The following is a 19,631-nucleotide window of genomic DNA, read 5'->3' as shown; positions in this document are numbered from 1 at the left end:
TTTTCACAATGCAGTTTTAATGGCTCCATGAAAACTGATCTGAATCTGATCTGAATCTGAATCTGATCTGAAGTGCTTGGGAACAGGGGTGTTTTGAATTTTGTACTTTTTTGATAGTGGAATACTTGTATACATTTAATGAGACATCTTAGGGCTCATTTCCACCTGGCAGGTTAGTCTGGTGTAAATGGGATCCAGAACAGCATGAAATCACCCCAGATCTAGCACATGGTGAACCTGACAATTGCGAGGAAAGAGTGATGGTAGCGATGTCTTTCTGGACACCAGATTGGACCAGATCGCCCTGGAAAAGACTTGAATTGCACGTAAACTCCAGTGTATCCCCTGACTTTGGCTAAAATGAAGGAGAGCTGGTTTAAAGACACCTCCCCTCCCCCAGGGAATACTTAACAGAAGTTACTGTGTGATGCGGGAGCTGCAAATGGTGCATTGTGGTACGGATTTTTTTGCCCATATAGACAAGCCCTAGGAGATGTCTCATATATATCTTATATGCATAACCTTAAGGTAATATTATGCACTCTGCTTTAATAATTTTGTGTATGAAACACAGTTTGCATCAAGAAGCAAGGGTATCACTATGTCATTCACTCATGAGGACAATTTTGGATTTTAATGATGATGATGATAAATCTTTATATCCCGCTTTTCTCACGGGACCCAAAGCAGCTTACAGCATATTAAAATCACATAAACAATAATCAGAGTACATCAATAATATAAGAATAATAGGATAAACAGATCAAGAAAAACAACTACAGTATATATTCAAGTTCATGAGCCATCATATCGAGACATATATAGCACTCTACTCTAGCCCATAACATATGATGTTCCTGTCAGCTCAGGGGTGGCATAACTTAAATAATTTTGCAGCATTTCGAATAAGGGATATTCAGACTTTTCTTTTCTTTTCTTTCTTTCTTTTTGCTATCTTCTAAGTGCATTTAAGATACATATTTTTAAAATTCCAAATAACACTTTTTGGAAAGAGATAGTTTTGGGGCTCACAACAGAGTTGTTTGCATCTTCTCTGGGTGATTCTTTTCTGAGATTATCCTGAGTCATTTTAGGGAACTTTAAAATCAAGTGAAAATTTCAATCCCACTCCAAATCCTCTATGATTTTGTAGCACTTTATTAACTACCTCATGTTTACAAAAAACACTTAGTGCACTTTCGCCCAGTTGTTTTTATGATTTTATCACTGTATTTTAATATGTTTTTACCAAGGATTTTGCTATTTCTATGTTACTGTTTACTCTTTTTGTGCATGGTTTGCTGTTGTTTGATGTATTTTATGTTCCTCATTGTATTTGTTTGGGCTTTCGCCCCATGTAAGCCGCCCCGAGTCCCTTCGGGGAGATGGAGACAGGATATAAGAATAAAGAAGAAGATGATGATGATTATTTAAAGAGACATATCTTGATGCATATCCGAGACAATATAATATTGCTGATATCTGTTTGGCTTTAGTGCTTACAGCTGTTTCTGAGAAGTTCTCCTTGTTAGCCAAAGTTCTCTTTGTTCTTCAAACCTCTCCTCCCCTGAACTCCCAGCTCCACAGTATGTCTGACACAGTTATCTAATCTGGACCTGTTATTAGGTGAAAACTCTCTTGGACTATATTTAATATTAGACTATTAGTCATGATGTAGACCATGAAAACCCAGACAGATAAAATACAGGATTCTTGATGGCTGGAGGATCAAAGCATTTTTTGGTTGTACTTCAGATATACTAAGCATGGCACAAGAATTCATGCCTACACTAATTCTAGTATCTTTGATAGGTATTTTTACCTCTAAGTGTTAAGATAAATAGGAATTTTGGAAAAAAGAATAAGGAAGTTCAAATTAATGTTGAAAGAATTTTGAAGAGGCTAATTAATGAGTAGTAATTATAGTGAATAACAAAGATGTAATTTGAATCTGTAAACAGCCATTTTCATATGGCTGCCACTTTTACCACATCAAAACTGTCTGAATGCCTGAATATGTTCCTGCTCTGGAACAGAAAAAAGGCAAAGAAATAACATTAGGTCACTCTGCCTTGTGGTGAAAAATGTCTGGGAAAGCAGTGCATCTGTTTCTTGTCACAGGCTGAAAGTTTCTGCTGTGACTCTGCAAGGAGGCAAATTACTGCTTTCCCCTGGCCACCACTTTCTCTTTTCCCTGAAGATGTTCTGTCTTGCATCCTGCTTTAAATCCAAGATCTGGATTTACGAGCTTGCAAGAGAGGTTGTATATGGTACAGGGTGACTTTAAATAAAATCTGGAGGAACGCCAAGGCACACTTTCCGCATTCATCTTTCTGCCAAATGTTGGGGAAAGTGAAACAGTGGGGGTCTCTATAAACCAACTGGGTAACTTTATATGTCTTTAGCAAGCTACAGTTCCCTATAGTTGCTCAATACTCACTGTTCTGCTTAGAGTAGTCTTTGCCATTTCCCCTTGTAAAGCATCAACTCTGGCTTTCATTTATCCCTCCCCCTTCCAAGAGCAATCAATTATATTTCAAAAGTTGCAGTATTTTATTATTTAACTTGGAGTCATAGTATCATAGAGTTGGAAGAGATCACATAGGCCAACTAGTCCAACCCCCTGCCATGCAGGAAAAACACAATCAAAGCACTCCTGACAGATCGTCATCCAGCCTCTATTTAAAAGCCTCCAAGGAAGGAGCGTCCACCACACTCTGAGGCAGAGAGTTCCAGGAAGTTCTTCCTAATGGTCAGGTGGAATCTCCTATCATGTAATTTGAACCCATTGCTCTGAGTCCTAGTCTCCAGGGCAGCAGAAAATAAGCCTGATCCCTCTTCCTTATGACATCCTTCCAGACTGCTTATTTACAGTCTTCACAGGCTGTTATCTAGCTGTATGTCAAGTGGTTGTTAGAGAGAGGTCTATTTCAGTTATGCCACCTCATTTCTGAAACATGCTTTCAAAAGAGCTTCAAAGAAGCACCCTCATAAATTTAGGTTGCCAAACCCAGCTAAATCGAATTATTTTGTTATTGTAGGCAAGCTTGTCATGGGGTTTTCTTGGCAAGATTTGTCCAGAAGAGGCTTGCCATTTCCTTCCTTTGAGACTGAAAGAGCATGACTTGATCAGTTCTTTTCATGGCCATATAGGTATTTGAACCCTGGGCTGCAGAGTCTTAATCCACAACACTGTGCTGTCTTTTGCTGCCTTATTGTCCATCTACCATAATTCTGATGTAGGATCCAAGGCCTCTTCATCTGCCCAATCTTAATTCTTCTGACTTCAGCCTTTATATTGAGGTCAAGGCTGTTTAGTCCAGAATAATTAAACAGTTACCAGTGACCCGACCCAACACCCTCCGAGCAGGACATGTGTCCAACATCTTATCTCCATACCCTGCTTGCCTTCTCCTAAAACAGATATATAATGCTTCTGGTAGTAAAAAGTTAATGTAAAGGTTTCCCCTTGTCATTAAGTCAAATCGAGTCCGATTCTGGGGTGTTGTGCTCATCTCTGTTTCTAAGCCAAATAGCCAACGTTGTCCGCAGACACCTAGGTAGGTCATGTGGCAGCCTTACCACTGAAGGTACCTTACCAATGAAGCAGCACCTATTGATCTACCTACATTTGAATGTTTTTGAACTTCTATGTTAGCAGAAGCTGGGGCTAACGACGGGAGCTCACTCTATCCGCATATTTGAACCGCTCACCTTCCGATCACCAAGTGCTGCAGTTTAGTGGTTTAACCCATTGCACCACAACAGCCTCCAATTGCTAACCCAATTCGCCCATTTCCCTTGTCCACATTTGTAGCTATCACTTTGGTAGCAAATTCTTCCAATCAACCTCATCTGCCACTTTGAGTATTAGATTGCTAGGATGATATGCTAATAATATAGCACTTGCTTGAAATCTTGAATATTTTTATATTTGTCTATAATTTCTGCATTTACTCACTTTTTTCTAACTTAATTAACATATTCTAACTTTTTTCATAGAGAGTAGTTCCAACCCCCTTAACCTTGCAACTGTTGAAGTGTCAGTTTATGCCAAATAAAACTTGTTAGTCTTTAAGGTGCCAAAAGAGAGTTTCTTTCTAGTAGCAGATAAAAATGACATCCTCCTCACCTCCATCATCATTTATGCTGCCTGCTTTTTAAAAACTTTTTCTGCTGCTTTTTTCTCTGCTTCCAGTTCTAATAAGATCTTTTGAATTATTGTATATACTGTATATGAATTCCTTCTAGTTGGATTTGACCCATTTGATTGCAAACCAGTCCCCTACTTTTGATATAATGTAATAACTGCTGCATTGTGTAGGATTCTTAATCTTAAAGCATCCCTCTAAAAATCCCTTGTACTTGTTTATTGGAAAATCAGCTTACTTGTTATGGCACCAGATATAATAATTTATATTATTATTGGGGCCGGGCTGTGGCGCAGCTAGCTAGTAACCAGCTGCTATAAATCACTACTGACCGAGAGGTCATGAGTTTGAAGCCCGGGTCGGGTTAAGCCTCCGACCATAAAATAAATAAATAAAAAAAATAGCCCCGGCTTGCTGTTGACCTAGCAGCCCCGAAAGACAGTTGAATCTGTCAATTAGGGAAATTTAGGGACGCTTTATGCGGGAGGCTAATTTAACTAATCTACAACACCATAAAACTGCTCACGAGGAAAAGAAGAGGAAGAACAGCCACCAATGGACGGTGAAGCAACAGCTCCCCCTGTGGCCGGAAATCGTGAAGCTGGAAGATGTTAAAAAAAAATTCCTCTGTCTGTCTAAAACTGAATGTTGTTTGTCTATTGGCATTGAATGTTTGCCATATATGTGTTCATTGTAATCCGCCCTGAGTCCCCTTTGGGGTGAGAAAGGCGGAATATAAATACTGTAAATAAATAAATAAATAAATAAATAAATATATCTGATTCCATAGCAAGCAAAGTTTGCAGGATTGGCATTTAACTTGGTCCACTGTAAATTAATTTTTCACACACAGAAAGCAATTCACAATATTAGTTTTTTGTGTGTAAAGCCATTGGGAAAGCTATCCTCTATTAAGCTTCACAATTGAGAATCTGCCATGAACGAATCAATCCCTTCTTCAGAGAATAGTTATATGTCTTTTTTTGTTAACAACCCCTCTCCAATCCATTTGCAAACAATTTCAGTATTCAGCTAAGCATTTCCATTTGCTAAGCATTTCAGTAAATTCAGAAGAATTGTAGCCAGTTCTATCACTATCTTTAATTATTTGTTTTCTGTGTATCTGGCAAGAGAGACTGGCCCATGTAAAGAACAAAGACTACCATTGTATCTAGAAGAGAATTTCCAAGGAAAGGAGAGCCTGTCCCAAGAGCATTATTATGTTTTCATTCTGTGAGGCTGTTAAGTTGATTTTGCAACCTAAGAGCACAATCCCAAGACAGAAAAGAAGAACCATTTCTAAACTGTAGTGTGTTTGCACGGTACGGCAGACCCCTCCCCACAGAGGTGATACAGTGAAATGAAAGTTCCATTTGCACTCCCTGGAAGCGTGTCTGCCGGCTGTGATTCTTGCCTCTTGCTTGCCTCAGTGCCTTCCTTGCAGCCTGTTTATTCTTTAATCTCAGGTTTCCTCTGCATATCGAGAGGGAGCTCTCTCAGAATCAGAGGTACCTTAAGTCCAGTCTTTAAGCTCAGTTCTCCTGTGCATATTGAGAGGGGAGACCTCTCAGATCAGTGGTACCTTAAGACCTGCCTTTAACCTCAGCTCTCCTCCGCAGATCGAGAGTAAAACGTCTCAGAATTTTCACCCCTCTAGCCCTAATACTGAGTGGAAGGGGAGCCTGGAGAGCCCACCCATTGCCGCCAATGGGACGAATGCATTTGTACAGTCAGATGATGAAACAAAAGAGCTCATTCGGATGGGCGCTGGTTTCAGAAGGGGCGGACAGATACGGAAACGGGGCCATATGAATGAAACAAACAGGAAGCAATTTCATACAAATGCACAACACTATCATATACCTGTATTTACTCGAGTCTAATGCTCCATTGAATCTAACATGTACAACGAATTTCAAAATCCTGAAACCAAAAAAGTATTTGCTGGTGAATGTAATGCGCAGCGGCAAGATACACTCTTTGTAATTTGGCCAAAAAAGGTGTGTGTTACACTGGCTGCCTGTTTCTAATTCCTTCTTTAAAAGCAAAAGTGTTAGAACATCAAAACTTTCAGGAATGGGTGCATTTATTTATAGAAGGAATATATTTTAACTGCCTTGGCTCAATCCTATGGAGTCATGGGGGCTGTAATGTAGGTTTTTGGGGGCTGCCAAAGAATGCTAGTTGCTCACTAAACTACAAATCCCAGTATTGAGCCATGGCCATTAAATTAGAGATGATGTCCTGCAAATAGGAGCTCCAGGTTCAGATCCTTTTGCTTTTACTCAGCGCTAATATGTCCATATGATGTGAATCAAATGCCCACCCTAATTTTGGGAAGGTAATTTAGCCAAAAAAGATGAGCATTAGATTTGAGTAAATACGGTATTTGGTGAAGCACCAGTACTCTATAGCATTGAGCCATGGCAATTAATGTGTGTCAAACTGTGTCAGACTCTGTTAATTCTACAGTGTAGATGCATCCTAGGACACAGAGCAATGGATACAGACTATTCAAAGAGAGATGCCACCTAAGAAGAACCAAAGAGCTCTTTGACAACTATCTGAAGTATGATGGGATCTCCTTCTTTGGAGATTTTTAAATTGAGACTGGATGACCATCTGTCAGCACTCCTTTAATTACATGAGGATTTGACCGTATGGCCCTTGTGGTGTCTTTCAGCTCTATGATTCTATAATTCTGTTATTCTGTTTCCAAAGAAGTAACAGTGAAATCATTTGTTGGCTTCTTCCATCTTCCTCCCTCCCTAGGGAAACTCTGTGATAAGTTCACTTCCCACTGAAAGCATTGTAGTTTAGCTTTGTGTGTGAGAGAAAGTGGAGGTTGAGGGCTTAAAGAGAGCTTCAGAACCCGAATACTTATGTTCTCCGCTTCCTTTGCCACTATACAAACATTTTCTTCCCTCTGCTTAGTTTGGAATTTCAGTGTAGGTTCCCCATGTGAATATCAATGATGGATAGGAGGGGCCTGAAGGGAAGATAATTTATTTCCCTTCAGGATGGAAACTTCATCCAAAATTTTGGTTCCTTCCCATGAGCTGGCAGTTTCCATTCGTTCAATATCTCCAGGATTTTTTTTTTCATGTCAGGTTGCTTGTGGAGTGAGAGAATTGGCCGTCTGCAAGGACATTGCCCAGGGGATGCCCGGATGTTCTGATGTTTTACCATCCTTGTGGGAGGCTTCTCTCATGTCCCTGCATGGAGCTGGAGCTGATAGAGGGAGCTCATCCGCGCTCTCCCCGGGTGGGATTCGAACCTGGCAGCCTTCAGGTTAGCAACCCAACCTTCAAGTCACAAGGCTTTTATCCCCTAGGCCGCCGGAGGCTCCTATCTTCAGGATGCTGACCCTATTAAGAATTTTTTATTTTAAAGTATAAAAGTTGGAAAAGCCTAGCTAAGTCATATAACTTCTGAACAAGCCATTTATTTTGCAATTGAACCTTTTCATGGTGGTGTGACTTCCAAAATGACTGGTAAGTCAGCAGTTGTGCTCCTGGTAGTTTTCATAAAATTAATTCAGATTGGTTAACTCCCAAAATCTTTTTTTTCACAAATTGCCTTGACAGGACTCCATTCAGTTATTGTTTATTATTTCTTAAATGTGGTAAAACATGAACTAATGTTTGCATTTGGTTTTCCCTCTCAGGAAATACCTTAAATTTAAAATGGGCCAGGAAATGTATGGGCCTCTGAACATTGTTGAATTGCAGTTCCCATAAGCCGTAACAAGCAAAACGTGATGAATTATTGGAGTTGAAGTCCAACAACAATGTTTCTCATTCTTGCTTCAAATCATATTACTGCTCATTGGTACATTTTTGAGGTCAATTCCATTTTCAAAAAATATTTACCAGCTTTAAATCTTTTTCTGAAGGATTGTACTTTATCTTTCTGGCATGATCAGTTGAATGCTTGAACATAATGTGGCAAATTGCATGCTCAGTTATTTTTCAGCTAATCACTCATGTTTACTATATAAGAGAATTAGTACTTCCACCAGAGAGGGATTGAGCTTCACATTTTTTCCTCATGGTGCTTGGAATATTTTGCTTCCTAAATATTATTTCATTGCTCCTCTACTTATGAAAATATTGGATCCATATTCCTTCAAGAGTGCTGCCAAAGCTTCTTGTTATGGAAAGAAGGGAGTCACTTTCTCCTCTCCTTATAATGAATTGGCACTATGGTCTCTAATGAGTCTTCCTTGCCCTGCCTTTTTCTAGATTAGCTGTGTGCTGTCCGCCAGACAATAAAAAAACTATAAAGCTGAAACGTGCCGTCCTTTATCCGGGCGAACTGCAAATCCCTATAAGCTGTCCTAAAAATATTGAACGACTGAGTCTGGAAAACTTCAAAGAAAAAAGGATGTTTATTCATACAAGGTTGTAAACCTGGCACAGATCTTAAAGTTACAGAAAATGAAACAAATTTCTATAGGTTTTAGTTACAGAATTATCCCTGGTTCCAGAAGGCAAAGGTGATTATAAAACCACTATACCCTAATCACGCTGTCTATATTAGAAGGAGAAACTCTTTCCTTCCCTATCTTTACAGCAAAGATTAGTTCTAGAAGCGACGGAATAACCCTGCTCCTCTAACTAGATTTCCTATTCCAGATCAGTATAATTCAATACTTATCTAATTTGGATAGGCTTAGATTGGCCTGGTTTTGAGGATGATTTGTCCCAGTTAGCTTGCACAGCTGCAGCACGTTGGAAGACTATAGCCAAAATGAGGCTCCAAAATGGAGACTAGACCCTGGTAAAAAAGGGCGGTCCTAAGATGTTGTACTCTTTGACCAATCATTGCAAAGAAAACTGCAGCCAGCTCTTGCAGACTCCAAGCCACTTTTCCTGGGCTTTTGCAGCCAGAGGCTGAAACAAAATGTAAGGCAAACCATCGTCCTGGGGGACGGAACACTCCCCGCTTAAATTCCCAGGATGTGGGAATTTACCACTCAAAAACATACAAACACCTTTGTATACACAACAATAAAACAGTATAAAACTTACACACTTTGGACAAGCAACACGAGATTGCTGGTTGGTCTGTCTAGGACAGACATTTTGTCCTTACTATGAGTCTTTACCTGAACTTTTCTAACCTTACCGTCAGGGCAAGGAAAGGTCTTTAGTATAATGCCCATAGGCCAGGTATAGCGGGGCAAGTCTTTGTCCTTTAGCAACACAAGGTTTCCCACCTTGACATTGTCCTTTGGGGTTTGCCAGAGTCTTCTGGTTGGAAGCTGGCTTAAGTATTCGGCCTTCCACCTCTTCCAGAAGTGGTTGGCTAAGGTCTGCACATGCAAAATTGGTGCCACAGTCCGACCAAATTGACTTAATTGGCCCTCTGAGGGCTATAAACTTTTTCAAGGCATTTATGAATGATGAAGTGTCCATTCCCTCTACATCCTCAGTATAGACAGTTCGTTTTGACAAACAAGTAAACAAAACCGCCCATCTTTTATTATTTACAACACCACCCCTGGTTTTTCTGGTAACAATTTCCCAAGGACCAAACACATTAATTCCCACATGGGAAAAAGGGGGGTCTGTCAAAGTCCTATCCTGAGGTAGTTCTGCTATTAACCGATTTTGACAGTTTCACCTAAGGCACCTGCATTTAACACATTTGAAAATACAACTGTTGACCAACCTTTTGGCATTAACTACCCACAGACCTTCGTTTCTAAGGGCTGCCTCAGTTAGAGTTCTACCCTGATGATGGATTCTTTTCTTTAGGGACCAGAGTCTTTTCCCTGCCATGTGTCTATTGTTTGGCGAAGTGGGCTTATCTGACTTAAAGGGCAAAGGAGCTACCCAATTTCCGTCTGCACTTCGTGAGACTTGAGCATTCATACTGTCCAAGAACCTTTGCTCATCTTTCGAGAGCGCTATGGCTTCGTCTCTCTCAGAGACTTTGAAGGTGGAGGAATACTCTGGAGTTATTCCTTGGCAGTAGACTGAGGTGTGACTTAGGCAACTGCGCACAAGTGTAGGACGTCCACCTTTAAGCACCTGTGCTTGATTGGAGTCCAACGACGATGGTGGGTGCATCTTGTTTATGCACACTGGGCCTATGACTGTCCAGCCTAATGGCAATTGTTGTGCGATAGGTACACCTGGAGGTCCTTTAACTTGGTCGTTCACACAGAACAAGCTCGGGCAGTCCGAGCCAAGCAAAAGGGCAATGTCCACATCTGGCTGAAAGGCTGGTATAGCATTCTTTAACCGTCGCAAATGTGGATGAGCCTCCACAACTTCTTTAGTTACAATTTGCTTTTTGTTCCGAGGGATGGAGGAGCACTCAATCAGGTCTGGCAGCTTGAACTGTCTCTTCTGGTCGCAAGAGGAGACAACAAAGCCAGATGCTATGCGACCCTGCAACTTCTTTTTTCCTGCACACGTAGTCATAGTGTAGTCGACCATCTTGGTTTTAAGGTCAAACATGCGGAAGAACTCTAGAGTAGCCAGGGAGGCGTCACTCTGTGAATCCAGGGCCACATAGAGTCTCTTTCTAAGCCAAGGGCTCTTGGCTGGATATACATCCGCTAGGCAGATAGGATGACAAACTCTTAACTGTTGCGAGTCAGAACACAGCTCTGTACAGGTGACTGCTGAAACCTCCACCTGCATCTCTGGTACGGCTGGCTTGTCGGTGTCTTCGACTGCTGACTTTTCTTTTGGTGAAGCGTTCTCTTTGGGGTGGGAGATGATATTGGAGTTGTGCATTGCGGTGCAATGCTTGAGGCTGTTGCATTTCTCACACTTGACGATTTCTTTGCAGTTGGATGCAAAGTGTGGAGTTGCTCCACAGCATCTAAAGCAGATTCCCTGCTTTTGAACTAGCTGTTGTCTTTCTTTGTATGTCTTTCTACTAAACTCCCTGCAGTTGGCCAAGCAGTGAGGCTTTTGGTGAATAGGGCAAAGCAACTCTTTTACTTCTGACCTGGTTTTGTCAGTCTTGTGTTGAGTTTCGACTGCCTTTACGCTGACAGGTCTATTGGCCTCTCTAGGTGGTTTCTTGTCCACTTCAGGTGCCTTCCCTGGATGGATCCCCTGATATAAGGTGGGCAGGCCCGTCTGTGGATCATTCCTTTCCCTGGCCGCTCTGGTGATGAACTGGACCAGATGGGAAAATGGTGGGTACGCCTGAGAATGGGCCTCCTTGTAGTTAAAAACCTGTTTTCCCCAGTCTTCCTGCAGGGCGAAGGGAAGTTTGCCCAGAATCTGCCGCTGGGACAGATGCTGATCGAGGCACTGCAGTCCAGGCAACTCTGGATTCTCCTTGGCCGACTCTAACTCTGCAAGAAGATCACTGAGGTCCCACAGGAGCTTGCAGTCCTTGAGCTTTAAGGTTGGGAACCTTTGCAGCTTGTCCATTAGAGATGCTTCAATCTCCGTGCTAGCTCCATACCAATGATGTAATCTGTCCCAAGCCTTTTCCAAGGCTTTGTCGGGGTCAGCTACATGGGCTGAATATATTCTCTTAACTTGAGAAGATGATGCTGGACGCAACCAGGCGCCTAGCAGGGTCAGCTCTTCTTTAGGCAACAACTTTAAGTCTCTAATTGCCCTCTTGAAGGTAACCTTCCAGAGAAGGAACTCTTCAGGCTTGTCTGAAAACTTTTCGACTCCCTTGTCCTTGAGGTCTCTTTTGGGACTTCTAAGGATCGAGACGAGTTGGGATTCTGGTGTCGATGGTGTCTTATGTGGCGTTGGCTGCTGCAGGGAGAAATCCCATGCTCCTGGTGTCGACCTTTGACCCTTTGGAGGGAAGGCATCATCTGTAGACGGACAGATGGTTCCTTTTGGACTTGCTTGTAGGGCCCAATTGGTGATAGGCTTTGATGGTTTGGCTGACTGCTCGGGAATCTTAGTAGGAGGCACAGGCAAACTGAGCAAAGAGGAGCTCCCCGCTATGACGCTTTGAACTTCCGGCAGCCCGAAGGCAACTTTAGGGCCCTGTTCTGACCGAACGGAGAAGTCTTCATGTTCCTCGTCAAAAAGCTGGCTGTTTAAACTATTAAGGTGCACAAGCACCTTGGAGGAAGGGTCCTGCATTGGCAACTGACTTACATTTTCTTCTGTGAGTTGCCCACTTAGGACCTTGGCCAAAGTCTCAGCTTTTACCTTTTTGGCAGTAGCATCCATCCTTATTCTAAGCATTTCTATTTCACATTGCCTTTGGGCCTGTTCTATTTGGAGTCGCTGTTCCTCCTCTTTAAGGTGGAAAGTGTGGTCAGCTGCTTTTGCATCAGCTTCCGCCTCCGCCACCTTGCTCTGTAGCTCCAGACGTGCAGCCTCCTTAATGTGCAAGGCAGCTAGGGAAGAGATGGCACTCCCAGCAGCAGAAGACTTGCTAGCGTGGCTGTGTTTAGACGATGCACGCTCCCTTAGTTTAGATACCTGGCTAGAGCGGTTGGACTTAAGACTAAGTGCCACAGCAGGTGATTTTAAAAGATTGGTCTCATGGCTGCATAAGGAAGCTAGGATTGCCCTCACCCTATTTTCTTTCTCATTAGTGTCAGCTAAAACACTCACTATTTCTAACTCTGAATCCTTGGCGTTAATGCGCTTGAGGACCTGGACTATCTTAGACACTAAACCCCTCCAAAGACCGAAGGTCTCTTCGAGGTCTGTCTGTAATATGGATGGCACCCTTGTAATACCCAAGCTCTCTATTCTGCCCATCAATGTTGTGATGCGCTCCCATGCCGAACCTAACCTCACATGGAGGAGCTCCTTTTCGTCTATTAGATGGGCTAGCATTTTGGCTGAAGGGTGCTTTATCCTTTGGGGCCTTTCATTCCTACTTTCAGCCTCAGGAGGAGATATACCATCTGTATCATCTTGAAATTGCATAGACATTATATATTCTTAGTAGCAAGTAAATTTACAACAAAGGCAAATGCAATATACCTGCAAGTAAATTTACAATAAAAGCAAATGCAATATATAATACAATGCACAGCACTTAACCATAGCAATATATATCACTAAGTAACTATACTTTACAAAGATTGTGACCTTTGGCGCCAGACTTTGGTGGGCAAGCTGCAAAATGCCAACTGACAGCAACTTGCCACTTGATACCTCCCTTGCCCGAGTGACGTAAACTGCCAAAATGGCGACTTCGCCAAATTTTCAAGCACCTCGTGCTCTGCGGCTCGAGGCCTGCCGCCGAAGGAGCACCGAGGCTGGCTTTGGAAAGGAGGAGAGAAGAGACACCTCCTCCCCGCTGTGAAGGGAGGTCACCACCGCAGGACGATGAGACAGGTCACCGCCGCAGGTCAATGAGGCAGGTCACCACCGCAGGACGATGAGGCAGGTCACCACCGCCGGACCATGAGGCAGGTCACCACCGCCGGGCGACTGTCCCGGCCGAGTGCTTCTGGACTCACCACTTCCGTGTGAGCCCAAAGACTGCTGCTGGTGCTCCGCGGCTTGATACCTGCCACCGAAGGAGCTCGGGGTAGATTGCTGGGTTTTGCACAGCCGTGCAATTGCAGAAACAGCCGCAGGGCTACGCGCACACACGCGAGCTGAAGAGCAGGATACTGCAGAGGCTGAAGGAATGGAGCCCCACTCTCTCACTTGCCTTTCGGCCTGGCAGCAAGCTTCACTGCAACAGACCAACAAAATCAAAGTCTCTATGGCCGTGCAGGCTAGCTCAAGCGGAAAACCGCTGATCGTCCTCAAAACTGTGCCGTCCGCCAGACAATAAAAAAACTATAAAGCTGAAACGTGCCGTCCTTTATCCGGGCGAACTGCAAATCCCTATAAGCTGTCCTAAAAATATTGAACGACTGAGTCTGGAAAACTTCAAAGAAAAAAGGATGTTTATTCATACAAGGTTGTAAACCTGGCACAGATCTTAAAGTTACAGAAAATGAAACAAATTTCTATAGGTTTTAGTTACAGAATTATCCCTGGTTCCAGAAGGCAAAGGTGATTATAAAACCACTATACCCTAATCACGCTGTCTATATTAGAAGGAGAAACTCTTTCCTTCCCTATCTTTACAGCAAAGATTAGTTCTAGAAGCGACGGAATAACCCTGCTCCTCTAACTAGATTTCCTATTCCAGATCAGTATAATTCAATACTTATCTAATTTGGATAGGCTTAGATTGGCCTGGTTTTGAGGATGATTTGTCCCAGTTAGCTTGCACAGCTGCAGCACGTTGGAAGACTATAGCCAAAATGAGGCTCCAAAATGGAGACTAGACCCTGGTAAAAAAGGGCGGTCCTAAGATGTTGTACTCTTTGACCAATCATTGCAAAGAAAACTGCAGCCAGCTCTTGCAGACTCCAAGCCACTTTTCCTGGGCTTTTGCAGCCAGAGGCTGAAACAAAATGTAAGGCAAACCATCGTCCTGGGGGACGGAACAAGCTGCCTGGGAAGTTTTTAATGACAGCAGCAAAAAGGGGGAAAAGAAGAGCATCAGTGAAACAAAGATTTCTCATTTGGAGCAGACGAGAATAGAGTCTGATAGATGAGCAGTGAAGAACAGAGAGAAAAGATAAAGGAATTGCCTGCATTTACTCGAGTCTAATGTGCCATTGAATTTAATGCACACCTCAGTTTTCAAAACCCTGAAAGTTTTTGCTGCCAAATGTAATGCGCAGCAGCAAACAATGCACTCTTTGTAATTTGATCAAAAAGGCATGCTTTACTGTTGCTACCTGTTTAGAATTCCTTCGTTATTAACAATTGTGTTAGAACGCCAAAGCTTTCAGTGATGGAAAAGAAAACCTTGAAGTGCATTTATGCTGTAGAATGAAACCAGTTTAATTGCTTTGGTTCAGTACTATGGAATCCTGGGAGCTGCAGTTTTACAAGGTCTTGAGCCTTCTCGGCCAAAGGATGCTGCTGCCTCACTAAACTACAATCCCAGGATTGCATAGCATTGAGGCAGGGTCATTTAATTAGAGGTGACAGCCCTCAAAAAAGAGCTCTAGATGCACCTCCTGAAGCAGAGTCACCTTTTGGTTCGGCATTAAGATCACTGTTATGTAGCCAAAAAAGGTGAGCATTAGATTCAAGTAGATGCGGCACACCTTCTTTGAACTTAGCATTGTTGTAGATTGAAATTTTTGTTGAGTCCATATTCATAAATATATAAAAATGATCAAAATAAATAATTAAGAGGAAGGATAGAGACATGTCATGGTTTGCAAAGGGACTGTGCTGTGTGTGTTAACTAGAAGTGCATGAAGCCGATTGGCTGAGCCTGCAAAGACCTGGGGATTGATTTGGATGCTGTTTCTGTCTGCTACTGCACAACCAGTTTGGACAAGTTTTCAGTGCTGACTGAGTACTGCTAGAGAGGCCTTGCTATTTTGAGGCCTGTTTGCTGCTTAGAAAGGAGGGTGAAGAACCAGGACTGTATTCTTCTCTGAAGCAGATTTCTGGACTGAGAAAGGACTGTTTATGACTGTGGACTTCTGTAAGTGATCGACCATTGTAAATACTACTTTTTTATCTCTTGGGATCAGTACAGTTCCTGTATTTTTGTTCTGCAAACCTGAATGGCAGGACCGGGCTGTGGCACAGGCTGGAAAGCAAGCCAGCTGCAACAAATCAACAAATCACTCTGACCAAGAGGTCATGAGTTCGTGGCCAGCCCGGTGCTTGCGTCTTGTCTCTGTCTCTGTTCTATGTCATGGCATTGAATGTTTGCCTTTATGTGTGCAATGTGATCCGCCCTGAGTCCCCTTCGGGGTGAGAAGGGCAGAATATAAATGCTGTAAATAAATAAATAAAATAAATATTGTTCTGCGGGTTACTCTGGATCACGGGCACGTGTAAGAGCTTGGAATATCAACAACAAGAGAAGGTAGTCTGGCAAATTAATGGAAGCAGTATGGTATAGGTGGTTGAATATTGGACTATGGTCCTGGCGACCAGGGCTTTTTGAAGTTTTTCTTAGCCATGGTAGCCTACTGGATGACATTTAGCAAGTCACAATCTCTCAGCATCAAAGGAAGGCAATGGCAAACCAACACTGAATAAAACTTGTCAATCCTAACCCTGTGGTAGATTTGCCATAGGATACCCATAAGTCCAAAACTAATTGAAGGCACAAACAGTAAGATGAATGGGGGGAGGGGGGGAGGAATGGTAAATGTTCTTGAGCAGTTGCTTTCCATATTCATAAAATGCTTGAAGAGCACAGGGGCAACTTGGATCAATCTAAAACAAAGCCAATTTTTGAATAACTTCAAAATGTAAAGGAGCTGCATATACTAATATGCAATGATGTCATTTTTAAAATATTTAAGAGCAATGATATGTTCATGAGCTTTCTACTAGCCTTTGTATAGGTGCTGCTGCACGTCTTACATAATTTTAAAGGAAGCTAACATTATCTGAATCTTTTTTGATTGGCAACTTTTTATTTACTTGCAATTGCAAAGAAGGTAGTCATTAGATGGAGACAGCATGACAGTGGTAGAGAAAGTCACTTCCCTGAGTGGGATCAAGTTAATAACATGTTCCTGTTCTTTGAGAAAGGTCTCTTTAATTTAATGTGTTTGTACAGTACTTCAATAATTCTAACAGTGTTTATTTACTGACAGAGCTCTCTAGGTGCCGAAGAAAAGTGCTTTTAACAATGATATGGCACTGTATCTTAGGACCTGCACTAATTCTAGTAACAATACCTTCTTGGTCTGAATGGTGGCAACAAAAATGACATATAGTTTACTCTGCAATTCAATTTGGCAAAGGAAGAACACTACAAATTTTTGCAATAAATACCTTGATATAAGCAACCCATTTCAAAGACCACTGTGTTTTTGTCTTGATATTGCTCTCTATCAAATGGCTATCACAGTGTTTGGTATATACCTGATGCCAGGTACCTAAACATTTCTTCTCAAATATATCTGACTGGGACACAGTGCACCATTTTGATAACACCAGAATAAGGTCATAGTTTGGAATAGCATGCAATGTGGAGTTGAGTGTATTTCATGAAAAGCACTCTTTGTTGCTGAAGGAATAAAGCCTGATTTGTCAGGCTATGAAAAGTGGATGTATGAGGGCATAAGGCATGATTTGTTAGGCTCTGAAAATGGTTGTGTGAGCTAGTGCCAGGCAGGAATATTAAAATATTGTAGCATTTGAAACAGATGTTTGGAACAGCTGTGTAAAAGTGTAACTTGAGTGTGACATATCAAACATGTTGAGAACAAGGGTAGATGACTTAGTGATTTCCATGTATTCTGAATTATAATTCCCACAAAGCTCAGTCATTATTGGCGTTGGTCAGGGTTTGTGGCAGATGCAGTTCAAAATATCTGAAGAGCACTAGGAGTTTAAACTATGGTCTAGATTTTATAATAGTACAGGCCTGTGGTATATTGGAAGCACCTAAAAGAGCGTATGATTTAGTATTAGAACAATGTAATTTTATTTTTGGGCAGTACTGGGAAAAGTGGGGCCCCTGGTGGCATAGTGTGTTAAAGTGCTGAGCTGCTGAACTTGCGGACCAAAAGGTCCCAGGTTCAAATCCCGGGAGTGGAACGAGTGCCCACTGTTAGCCAACCTTGCAGTTCGAAAACATGTAAATGTGAGTAGATCAATAGGTACCGCTCCGGCGGGAAGGTAACGGCGCTCCATGCAGTTATGCCAGCCACATGACCTTGGGGGTGTCTACGGACAACACCGGCTCTTCGGCTTAGAAATGGAGATGAGTACCAACCCCCAGAGGCGGTCACGACTGGACTTAACGCCAGGGGAAAACCTTTATCTTTACCTACTGGGAAAAGTATTGTCTGTGGGTCCCATATCCATCCCACCCTATTGGAAAAAAAACAACCCCTGTAATGATCTCTCATGTTTACTTGAAATTGTAGGTCAAATTTTACCAGGCTTTTACCTCCAAGGCAATAGTGGGGAATAATCTCAGTTGAATTGTCATCTGTAAGATTGTTTCACTTAGTTTGCCATTGCATGCAGCCTTTTTGAGGAAAGTATGATTATCCCAAGAAACCTTTTATTAACTATAGTTTCTATTTTCATACAACTGTGATCCCGAGTTCTGATAAAAATGGAAGTTCTCATTTATTAAAGTGTTCTGGTTTAATCATGGTTTACAGGAAGGCTGATGCACCTTACCTTCATATATCAAAATATGATGATTAAAAGGATCATTTTTAAAAAAATAATATCTGTGAGTTTAAGAAATGAAGTCAAAGTTATGGGCTTGGACACTTGCGCCATGTTCTATAAGCTTACAGTATAATTTTCATTTCCTTGAAATGATATCTTATAAATGAGTCATGCAGGCAAGCCCCTTTAAAGTCTATAATGCTTTAGAATGGGTTTTGTCTTGGGCTAGTTTAAGGCTAATTTATCAGGTTCTGCTGTAAATATTCTGTGGATTCACGATAATGAACTTGTGTGAGAATGTTCTGTTATACTCATTTTAAGTATCAAAACTTGAAGGAATGGGTTTTGTTTTTTTTTGGAAAAAATGGAAAGAGGATAAGAGTTGTTACTCCAGAGTTGTTGCAAATGTCTAGAACTATCTTCTAGATTTTTGAGGTATCATAGCAAATATGTAAATGTTAAATGTTCCCATCTGATCCGCACTACCTCCACTGGTCGGAAGCCTGCTTCTGTGATAAATACTTCTGAAATGCATCTATGAGTGGCAGGATATAGATAATGACAGTAGTATTTTTTACTAGAAGTCCATGATTCCCCTATTGGAAAGATGTATGAAATGTTATTTTTTTGTTGGCTCATGGGGTTAAACCACACAGTGGGATAATCTTGACGTACAAGCATAATTTTGTATCTGAATACTAGAGATTCTGTATTGATCTGATTGAGAAAGAGGTGACTGATTGGGGAAGCCCGCTTTGGTTTTTGTCAGAAAACACAACCATCTTGCTGTATATGCCAATAGCAAAATGACAAGCAGACCTTTTTAAATGACTAAATGAGCAACCTGCTATTATGTGGAGTTACCTCCTACTTCTAAATTTAAAAACTGCATCTGAAATAGCTTCTGAATGTGAGACTGCTAAATCTACCTACCTGTTTACCTCTCTAAGAAAAGTAAGGTGTATTTATTTTATTTTGAATGCCTACTTTCTTGGTTAGGTTTAGAAATGTTTGCCTTACTTGTTTCTCTTTAAACTTCAGCTACGATGTTATATTTGCTGCGGGACCTGAAGAATTGTTGAAGAAATTCCAACAAGCAAATCACAAGGTAGTTTTTGCAGCAGATGGCTTAATATGGCCTGATAAAAGATTGTCGGACAAATACCCTGTTGTTCGCAGTGGGAAACGATTCCTTAATGCAGGAGGTAAGACATTTTTGTAAAACAACAGCAACAACAATAACAAACTAAGGGACTATTATAACCATTATGGAGAAAACTGACCTCCCACTGCCACATATTTTGAGCATTTTTTAAATTTGTAGTAATAGTAGATATTT

The 19,631-nt window shown here is 41.7% G+C and overlaps 1 protein-coding gene across 2 annotated transcripts in view; it reads left to right on the top strand.

The window, feature by feature from the left end:
- plod2 (procollagen-lysine,2-oxoglutarate 5-dioxygenase 2) overlaps window positions 1-19,631 on the top strand; it is a 79,472-nt gene that overhangs the window by 33,976 nt on the left and 25,865 nt on the right. For both annotated transcript variants that reach the window (XM_003226991.4, XM_016997175.2), the window contains exon 4: window positions 19,334-19,497. In XM_003226991.4, the coding sequence (XP_003227039.2) occupies window positions 19,334-19,497 (164 nt within the window). The remainder of the gene's footprint in view (window positions 1-19,333; window positions 19,498-19,631) is intronic.

Source organism: Anolis carolinensis, chromosome 3 (genome assembly GCF_035594765.1).
Source record: "Anolis carolinensis isolate JA03-04 chromosome 3, rAnoCar3.1.pri, whole genome shotgun sequence".
Classification (NCBI taxonomy): Eukaryota; Metazoa; Chordata; class Lepidosauria; order Squamata; family Dactyloidae; genus Anolis; species Anolis carolinensis.
Note: the sequence above shows the minus strand (reverse complement) of the source record. Positions and strands in the feature narration are given on the sequence as shown.